Here is an 11,254-nt window from a genome sequence, read left to right as displayed (position 1 = left end):
TATATATATATATATTATAAATATGTAATACACACGTACGCACGCACGCATACGCAGCCATATACACCGACACACCTATACGCATAAGTACACGTAAATCCAGTGTGCCGGGGTCGGGGATTGGAAACGAGAGAATTGATTGGGCGAGATGAAAAAGTACTCAAAGTTCAAAAGAAGCTAAAGAGAAAAGTTATAATATTATTATTAATTATAATTAGTAAGCGTAAGATTGGCCCTAGGACTATGATCGGTTACGAGGTGTTGCGAGCGTGCGTATATTTCGACGATTTTTACAAACACCGACAATTCGATGTAATTCGTAAAACGCAAAAATATATGACAATATATTCGGTGCGCGCGATCGAAAAGAGGGATTCTCACACTCGCGCGCCCGATCTCGTGCCGTAATGTTAAGAACATTTTGCAATTTTCCTTAACCTGAATGAAAAAATAGATTGTATTGTTGCTGCTGGGAATCAACTCGCGAAAGTCCACTGGAATGCGTACGCCGAAAATGTGTCTAATTGCGAGAGCTGCTCTCTAAATTCTTTGGAGTGGAATCTCTAAAAAGTGAAAATTAAGCCAGCTCTTGAAAGAGAGTGGCTCAATTTTTAAGAGTGACAATTCACTCTGTGAGTCCTATTTTCACGATATATGGTCACCTAAAAGTTACCAAAAAATTCATAAATGAATTTTTATTGATGAATCTCTTGGTAACCTTTAATTTTTTAGGTAATCATATATCGTGAAAACGGACCTAAGTTTTAGATAGTTTCTAATGACAAAATCGTCGAGAATTAGGAAATGATTTAGGAACTGGAAATTATGGGAAGAGAAAAAGTGAAAAGTGTGCACGATGATCGTAATTGCGGGAAAATAATAACGCGACAATAAATGAGGGAAAGACGCCTTGAACATGAGACGACAATTTTCGGATGGTGGCACATATTTTCTTTCCAAAGCAGTTCATTGAATGCATCTCAAGACGAGATGTATCTATGTGATTTATTGTTCCAAAGCGACGCGCGCGATTAAAGAAAAAAAAAAAAAAAAACTTAAAGATGTAAATGAAATTTTTTTCGTGGGAATGTCACGTTCGACCCACGCAGCCTTACTGGGCCTTATTAAAGTATCGTCGTACTATTACAAAATTATTATCAAAGTAAAGCTTAAGTAATGAAACAACAACGGCGAATGTGGTGTGAACAGCGCGATAACGTAATATTGTATTTATTCGATCGGCGATGTAAGGTAAATTACGATGGATGAAAGACAATGTGATTACTGGATCATAGAAAAATTCGTGGTGAAGAAGAGAAAGATGCGAAGGTGCAATCTAACCGCGAAAGAGTTCGGAAGTAGAAAATTAGAATCGAGTTGCCGAATTGTCCATTTCCTCGGTACAATTTTGACTGATCTTATTTTTTTTTCAAATTGTTAGAGCGTGGGTATGCAATAGAGTATGCACGTGCGAGAAAGGATTAATTAAAAAGTGTGTATGTGCGTTGAAAGGAAAAATTACACGAGAAGAACGGTTTTGCTGGAGTATCTAAAAATTCAGCTGAATATATATATATATATACAAATCTGAAAGTAATTTTATTCGACTATCAAAATAATTCAATATAGCACGGAAGCCTTGCAGCAACATTGCTGTAATATTGCTGGAATAATCGGTGCTGTATGGGATTATGTAGAATCTTCAAGCTAGTTCTTGGAATGTCAAAATGTTTGCAGCATTGCTCATCACGCTCGAGTTTTCTATTTAATTATTTTAATCCACAAAATTGTATTCAGATCTACATCTGGCTAAATTTTTAGATACCTCAGCAAAATCGTTCTTCCAATGGATAAATATGACTAGAGACATTCCGCCGTTCAGCTAGAAAAAAAAAGAACTATACTTGCGTCCATGGTACAGTTTACGAATGACTTTAAGCAAGCGTATTTCTAGCACTATTAAGGAACATTTCTTCGAATTCCTCTACTTCTTCATCTTCTACTATTATACTACTATTACTTCTTTTTTCTACTTAATTCCTTTTGAAAGAAAAAAGCTATAAGTGCATACAAGTCTCGATAAAGAAAAAAAAAGCCTTTAACAAGCTCAAGGAGTGCGTTTACGACTATTGTACCGATCGTAATGTATAAAAAGTGAGAAAAAGATAATGACGGTGGTGAAAATGATGATAAAAATAATAACGACAACAATAATATTAGTAATAACAGTAATAATAATATTAGTAATAATGATGGTGGTAATATTAATAATAATAACGGCAACAACAATGATAATAATAATAACAATAATATTAATATTATTAATGATTATAATGGTAATATATAATATTACTACAAATATTACCGATAATAACAAAATAACAACAGCAACAATAATAACAGTACTAATAATACTTATTAATAATTAACAGTTAATACATAACAAAAATAATAATAAGAAGAACAATAATATATTAATAATGCTAATAATAATAATCATAATAGAGTACCGATAATATAATACTGAAGATATTGATAATATTCATATTAATACTTTAATGACACAGAAGGTAATATTAATAATGATATGCTATAAGGTAAACGGAGCGCATCAAGGCTGAGGGTCGACGAAAGTCTATCCTCTTTAATTTAAGAACAAATTCCAAAGGAAGTGAGAGGTATTCGACGCTTTGAGTCACTGACTACGTTTACACGGATACCCTTAATCGGGTTTGATAATATCCGTAGTTAGAAACTGGCCATTCCATTCTTCAGAGGAATCGCTACGATTGGCAAGTTTCATAACTATGGGATATTATTAAAGCCGATTAAGGATGTTCGCGCGTGTAAACGTAATCACTTTGTGATTGTTGGAGACGCTGATCTCGTCGACCGATCCGATGGGCGACGATACGTCACCTTCTCGATCCAGTGGGCATAAATTTAAATACGGGGGGAAAAAAAAGAAAAACAAAAAAAATGAAAAGAAGAAGAAAAAGGAGAAAATCAAATTCATAAATTCCTCTCGTATTATCGTTCCTGACTTTATATAGATTGCTTACGTGTTACTTGCGCGAGAATAATAAACGAAAAGTCACTATCTCAGTATTCGAGTAGATTAACCCAACTAACTAATTAATTAATTAACTTAAAGAAAAAGGAAAAACGGAAAAAAACGTCTTTTTTATCTCTCTCTCTTCCAGTAATTATCCGCTAACTTGGAAGGTGCGATGGTCGCCGCTCTGGATGCGTGCGACGCCGCGGAAAATACACGCGACGCGATTGACACTCTATTGCACTGACTTCCGCGAGAAGGGAAGGATTTTTGAGGAGTTTTATCGAGCTTCGAGAAGATGCGACCTGTGCTGCGATTGCGTTCCGCTCGGCGGAACGAGACTTTCCCACCACGAGGAAACGCCGCGCATTATCAAATATCAACCAGGATATCGGCGCGCGCGCGTGCTATCACACTCATCGGCTTTGGAGATTCCCGATTCTAGACTGACGGAGAGAGACGCGTTTCGGACGAGTTTCTCCCCTCGCAAATCCAATCGACGCTCAAAACGACGTAGGAAAAAAAGAAGAAGAAGAAAAACAATGTTTTACAAGTGTTTGCGAGGAAAGATAATAAACGCGCAATTAGCGAATAAATTCAAGCAAGTGCCCTTGCACTTAAATGCCTTTTAGCGAATTCTCGTTCACGGAGCCTGTGTATCGAGTCGCGCACTTTTGCGTTTAGCGAGTAGTAATAGTGAGTTTCGAGAAGTACTGATATATTTATTAGCGCGCAGGTGGTTATTAGCGTACACGCGTCATGTTCATCTAACGATACAATTTCGTAGTGCAGGTAAAAGTGCCTTATAACGGTCCTCCACGAATACGAAGCGAATTCGTTACGCGAATTTTCTCTGGCCGCTGACCAACGAGCGGATTATTTTTGCGAGTGGATCGTCCGAAATCGGCGCAAAATTTCTCTGCGATTAAAGATAGGAATAACAAGTCTAAATCGGTTTCCCGGAGTCGATCGGAAAGAAAGAAGATTTCGCGTGATAGAGTTAGAAGCGATTTTGAGTACTGGACGAGATGCAAAAGTCGATGGAAAAACGATTGCGCGTGCGTATGTGTATGTGTGTTTTGTGTGCGTGTGCGTGATAAAAAAAAAATAGAGAGAGATAGATGATAGTGAAGGGAAAGGAAAGAGAGAATGCGAAAGAAGTTTATTGTGTGTCCTGCAATATAAATCTAAAAAAACGCAATCGGAAATTCTACACACACCCTGTAATATATATATATTCCGATATAATTATACAAGTATAATAATTTAAAATAATCCTTGCAGTTATACATAATAAGTTTCGAAAATAAGCACTTTGTCTTGAAATTTGGAAAATCTAGTTAATTGGAAGAAAATCGCCATTTGCTCGAAATTGTAGACTCTAAAAAGTATAAAGATATAAAAAAAATATTTCTTTTAAATTGCTACATTCAATAATTCAAAGCATGGTTTTAGTTTCAAAAATCTAATCGCAATAATTATACATGTATTATTTAATAAATATACGGCTAGACTTGTGATTCTCTAAGAGTCGAGTACGCGAGATACTTAATTGTATATAACTTTAGTTTATGAAAAAAGAAGGGAGATAATGGGAGAGGAAAGAGAGAGAGAGAGAGAGAGAGAGAGAGAGAGAGAGAGAGAGCGAGCGAGAGAAATGGAGCGAAAGAGGAAGCGAAATGTAATGACGATTATCCCGCTAGGATAAACAACGTCGAAAGTGAGTGATACCAAAAGAAAAATCACGTTCTCTCATCTTCTCGAGTTCTCAGTTTTCGGCACGGCGTCAGCCGGGGAGAAAAAAAAAGCAAAAAGAGAGAAACAAAAAATGTATGTCGGTAATTTTTTCGCGTTCGGCGAAGATTCCTTCTTTCTTCCCGTCGCATTTGCTGCAGGGTCAACGCGTCCGTTGCGAGATATTAATTATATATTTCAAAGATGGATGCAATTCCGAAATAAAAACCCCTTAAATATGTCAAATGGTTGCAAGTTATTTTCTATAGAAAAAAATACTGCCTGATTCCTTTCAAATGATATCCTTCTTCTCAATAAGTTTTCACTAATCTAATTTTTTATTTTATATCAGAAACAGAGAGAGAGAGAGAGAGAGAGAGAGAGAGAGAGAGAGTGTCATCAGAAACGTAAGTACCTTTAAAACTTTTAGAGAAAATCTCATTCTAAATTCTTATTCTCAAAAAATGAAAATTGAGCCATTCTTTTTCGAGACAGGCTTATTTTTGCACTCTGTAGAAAAAAATTTAAAGTAAATTTATTCTTCAATTCGTTTCAAAAGTCATTGCATTATGACTTTTTCTTAATTGAAATATATATTATAATTTAAACATACTGATTTTTAATTTAAGAATGGAAATCAATTCTTGCAAAATTATTTTGCTTTCGTATTTAATTATTATTGACGATATCTGTCGCAAACTAGTCTTGCTCAGATAGATACATAATTACTAGTTGGAAATGGTAAAATTTCAGCTTTTAAACAAAGCCAAGATAGTTTTGCTGCGATTTCCTCAAGATTTTTTTCGAAATATATTGACAATTTTATCAACAATTTAATCGATATGGTGCAAAGTCGAACACGTGCATTTCTCGACGGCGACATTTTTTCACACATGTTTTTTTACTTAAAATTTTACGCACTTGTCAAGTTACATGTAAAAAATACACTGGATTTTTTAAACGCAGTAAACCTCACGAAAAATCGACGTAAAGAGACGAAAATTGATCTGCGTTTCTAATTAAAATTAAAATAAAAAATATTTTAAGACTCACCAAGCGATAAGTAACAACGATGTATCTTTCAGGTACCCTCCTTCTGCTCTTCCTCTTCCTTCTGCTACTATTGGCTATTCTGCTTCCTCATCTTTATTTTTTAATGTCTCACACAATATCACTCAATCCGCTAAACCGGCACCACAAAAGCGCGACTTCTCACAACAAGTTTCTTACGCATATGACGCATAAATTATCAATTATCACATCGCGAAAACAGGAGGACTCTTACAAAACAAAAGAACCGCACAAAATTTATAATCCAGTCAATATTTGCGAGTTCCTAATTAACGAAGAAGTTCAAATAATCAATTTCGAAGATAAAAGGGGTTCCGAAAGAGAGAAACGTCGAGGTTGCGCGTTTGATGACATATAAAGTTTGTTCGCATTGCTTGAAATTCCCAAAAGTTGCACTTGAGATAAATACATATAAGTACATATTTGGGCATTAAACAGAGACAGACACAGAGAGAGAGAGAGAGAGAGAGAGAGAGAGAGAGAGAGAAGGAAAGAGAGAAAACGAAGATTCCGAGTGCTAAAAGTACAAGCGATGCGAACAAATTTTGTGCTCGTCAACTATGCCGAAATATTAACAACGAAAAGCTATCGTTAATATGATAATCAATTGCAGAAAGTAATGAATCGCGCAATACGCGATAGCTGATCATCCGCTAATCTAATTACTGACAATTGCGGATCGGCATCTCTCAACACCTATCACGGTCGCGTTTCGAAGAGTAATAATACGCAGTAATACGATGACATCGCCGCACCGCGCCGATCCCGCGCGAACGACACACAGCTCGGATAAACAAAACACGCCGTGCGTCGTAAGAAAACAATGAGCGTTAACTGTCGCTCGTGAAATATTTGCGGGATCGATGACGTATAGAAACGTAGTGAAGTAAATCGATCCAGTCACATCTAAGATTTTGAACCGCTTTGCGTTTTTGACTACCTATCTTCAACTGCGATTGACCGATTCGCTTATTACCACTCGAATCTTGCATTTTTTTCAAAAATAAAATGCGCCATTTGAAATATTCCGTTTCTCGTATTATTTGACAAACGTACCTCACTTCACGCTTCTCGATACAAACATGAACGAACTGTAACGAAAATTACGAGAAGCTCGAGATGCAATTATGAGAGGTATTCGAATGAAAGTAATATTCGATAGAAAAATCATTATAAAATAATGCGGAAGTACAACGATAAGTTATTACTTGCAAGCCATTTTTTCCTCTGTTTTTGATATTTCGATTCGGTGATTATCTCTGATTCGAGTGAAACGCTTATCTTTCAATAAGGACGAGAAGATTCGACGATCCGATTCGACTGTAGGAGCTGTCGATTTGCTGAAGTTGAATATACAATCCTCAATTAATTATCCGTATAGAATCACGATTCAAGTACTTGTCGCGATCGAGAAATAATACGAAGTTACGCGGAGCGCTTCGCCGCGCTGCTTACCAACTCGAGGTTTCGCGCACGAATGACGACGAATGATGACGCGGTAAACATGGCGTCCCGTACGGCGGGAAAACAAACGCCAAGGTTAACCGAACCTTTGTTTCTTAATTTTCCCTTCTTTTTCTTCGTCGCTCCAAAATATTCAACCCTTTGTAAAAATATCCTGCATATTTTGTCCTATATTCCTATATATAGATGAATGATTATTATCGAATACTTTTTGTGTCTACTTTACTTCGAACATCTCTCGATTTTTGTAAATTTTAAGCACATATAATTTTAAATATATTAAAACTTATTCGAATTTGAATTAGAATTTAAATAACTATATCCTTGTTAAAATCACTTTCTATTCAACGAAATGAAGTTTAATTAAAGGTTTAAAATTTGATTAAACTTCATTTTGTTGAATAGAAAGTGATTTTAACAAGGATATAGTTATTTAAACTCTAATTCAAATTCGAATAAGTTTTAATATATTTAAAATTGTGTGTGCTTAAAATTTACAAAAATCGAGGGAATAAAACATGACTATGAATTTGAATGCATAATTCCATTATCGGACAGTTTTATCATTTTATAACTTGATTAATTATGCAATACCGGCAATTACATTTTACTTTATTAAATTTTTTTTACTTTAATTAAGAATATATTAATAACTCTTTTTTATTAGTATAAACGATGAGTTCTTCATGTTCTACGCATTTCTTTTCTTTAAAGTACTAGAAGCACACGATTAAATAATAATCCATATTTTTTTATTTATTTTTTAAATACACAACTTTACAAATATTTTCTAAAGACGTCAAAGTATATACAAGAATAATTACTTAATAATTTTTGTATATTTGTAAAATGATGAAAATTAAATCCAGACATGAATGACTCATCGTATGTGATAAAAGACAATAAATCATATTAAAGAGTTAAAATATACACGTATACGAAATATTTAAATTTTACGAGATGCCAGAACACTCTTCTCTGCTCGAAAAAAATCTGATATGGATATTTGCATGTTGCGGTATATTTAGTATAAAATAAAAGGAAATCTTCTCAGTGTTTATTCTCTTTCTTACAGCGAATAAATCGCATCTTACAAACATACTATCGACATTTAACATTTTACATTTGTCCATTTACAGAGATGTAAAGTATAAGATATGTACACGCTCCACATCTCGCGCATAATGAATTTCTCTATACAGCTTTCTCTCTCATTCCTCGCTTAGTAATATTGCATTGCAAAAAAGAAACGTGCTCTTTATTGAGCATGATCAACGATTTTTCACTCCAAGCAGATCAAGCTTTTTCCTCTTGGCGTTCGTTTTCGATGTCAGAGCTGGCAATACACTGCCCTTCGATTCAGGAATCAGAAGCCCTTTGTGCTCCAGCCGTCGAATATATGTGATGTTTGGTATTACCGAGACGGGTCCGAAGTAACGCAATTCGCGCGGTCGATTTATTTGCAGCTTACTCGCGGCATTCGTATTAACACGACGATCTTCTGGCGAATTTTCGCTTTCCATAGCTTCAGATTCCGTATTGTTATTCCGTCTCTCTTTGATCAACGTCATTTGCCATCTAAAAAGCGAAATTTAATTTATATTATTATTTAAATATTTAAATTATATTATTAAAATAAATGCAAGTTTGCAAGTTTGCAAGTTTATTTGTAATAAAAAGAAAAACATAAAATCTAAATATGAAAAGAATATATATCAAAGAAATCATAACTTTACAGTTTTATGTATTCTGAAGTTCTGTTAGAGCTTTTACAATATTTAATGACAATACGTTTTATATATGTATATATAGATAACAAATAGTAACTTTTATTTATATTAATAGTGAAAAATAAGTTATTAATACCGTTAAAAATATTTCCTTAGAAATATACATATATATATATGTGTGTGTGGTGTGTATTTCTAATGAAATATTTTTAATGGAATTAATAATTTATTTGTCACTATTAATATAAATAAAAGTTACTATTTGTTATGTATAAACTATAATCAACATTTCCAGTTAAATTAATTAATAAATCATTAAGTCAACCTTCCGATGCTGCTATGACAGATCCTGGAAGACGATTCCGCCCTCTTGTTTCCGAGCAAATTTGTCGCGGATTCTTTGGCGACAAGTTGCTGCAACTCGCTGAGAAACCTGTCAGCAAAATTATCCTGCGAAAAGAAAGGATGCTGCAGCAACGTAAGGCACTTCGGTCTGACAGTAGGATCTGTACGAAGACACTGTGTCAAAAAATCGATCGCCGCCGAGCTCCATGTTGGAAAGAGATTTCGAAGACTCGTGGGTCGTGTTAAACCAACAGTCTCATCAGGTTTTGTGTGCCGGAGTATACGTTTGTCACTACCATTCGTCGATTTGTAAAGAGGACCTGTTTTAATATATTGCTAGATACAATTCTCGGAAAGAAGCGTTTGGTATTTGTAACTATAATTGCATGGTAAAGTAATTGGGATTAGGTGCTCCATTTTTATAGTTATTTAATAATTTAACCATATATGTATAATTCTTTCAAACATAAAAAAAACTGTATGATTATATGACTAAAAATAACTCAAATTGGATATTATTTAACATTATACGAATTTAACAGTAAATAAGCAATTCGCACTTAATACTAAATTACGACATACTAAATTAAATAAAGCAAATTTAGAAATTAATCAAGTTACAATAGTTTTGCCAAAAAAATTGTGCATGAATAATATATTTTAAAATTAAGTATCTACTATTGAAATTGTAAGTCCAACAACAAGGTAAAGATTGTAAAGATCCGTTATCATTTAGAAAAATTTCAAACCTACAAAACGCCTATCTTTTTTTTATATTCTCCAATATTTATATTATTGTAAGAAATAAAAATATGAGAGAATCTTTAAAATTAATGAATTATTTTATCAATTCTTCAGTTATCTGACAAGATTCATCATCCATTCTCTTCAACTCACCGAGGATCTTTATGATGCGATACAGCTGGTCGATGTCACTGTCGCCGGGAAAGAGAGGCTGGCCGGTGACCATCTCGGCATAGATGCACCCGGCCGCCCAGACGTCGATCTCTCTACCGTACTTGGAATCACCGATGAGAAGTTCTGGCGCGCGATACCATCTCGTCGCCACGTAATCGGTACAGGACTCGTTGGTGATGTACCGTGCGAAACCAAAGTCGCAAAGCTTAATCACGCCATTCGGTGATACGAGCACATTCTCGGGCTTTACATCACGATGCATGATCTGTCGAAAGAAAAACCTTCTATCTCATTAAAATCAGACGAATAAAAAGAAAACGTTATAATTAAACCTTTGCGAGTCTGATAGAATATATTAACGAACGCTTCTTGCAAAAGTGGCTGAAGAAATCTTTAAATTTCTAAAAGCAGAAGAGTCAAAATAGGATGAACTGTTTGTGGAAAAAGGTCAAGCTAATTACATGATAAGATGCAGATTGCACCCCGTTTTGTAGAATCCTCATTTAAAATCTAATTGCAAACGGGGAAATGCGTAATGTTTTCTGTTAACGCTAGAACTTTCCGAGTCGAGCTCGACTAAATGCGGCAACCATTGCCCTCGTTTGTTACAATGCTATCATTCATTAAGTATCCGACTCCTTCGCGTGTTACTACACATGCACGGTTTACTGCAACTTGGAATTTAAGCGTCACGGCCGTGAACTTTAGCGTAACGGAGGTGGTACTTATTGCCAAAGGTTGCTGATAAACGGAAATACATCATCATGCGCTCAGATACATAGTTTGCATCTTTCAAATGCATAAATTAATCAAACTTTTAGCTCAAAATATAATCTGAATATTATAATAACCACTTTTTAAGGAGTTGACGTAACTTTTTAAAAAATTAAATTATATGAGAATATCATAATATATGTAATATATACCAAATTTACGT

At 34.6% G+C, this 11,254-nt stretch overlaps 1 protein-coding gene across 5 annotated transcripts in view; it reads right to left on the bottom strand.

Moving 5' to 3' along the window:
• Positions 1 to 8,343: 8,343 nt before the first annotated feature.
• The window catches only part of LOC108753456 (cyclin-dependent kinase-like 4), a 5,567-nt gene continuing 2,656 nt past the window's right edge, over positions 8,344 to 11,254 (bottom strand). For all 5 annotated transcript variants that reach the window (XM_018495022.1, XM_018495021.1, XM_018495023.1 and 2 more), the window contains 3 exons: positions 10,297 to 10,582; positions 9,380 to 9,719; positions 8,344 to 8,902 (listed from right to left, as the gene is read on the bottom strand). In XM_018495022.1, the coding sequence (XP_018350524.1) occupies positions 8,596 to 8,902; positions 9,380 to 9,719; positions 10,297 to 10,582 (933 nt within the window). In that variant the 3' untranslated portion in view covers positions 8,344 to 8,595. The remainder of the gene's footprint in view (positions 8,903 to 9,379; positions 9,720 to 10,296; positions 10,583 to 11,254) is intronic.

The sequence above is a fragment of the Trachymyrmex septentrionalis genome, unplaced genomic scaffold (assembly GCF_001594115.1).
Source record: "Trachymyrmex septentrionalis isolate Tsep2-gDNA-1 unplaced genomic scaffold, Tsep1.0 scaffold7, whole genome shotgun sequence".
Classification (NCBI taxonomy): Eukaryota; Metazoa; Arthropoda; class Insecta; order Hymenoptera; family Formicidae; genus Trachymyrmex; species Trachymyrmex septentrionalis.
This window is presented reverse-complemented; position numbering and strand designations above follow the sequence as displayed.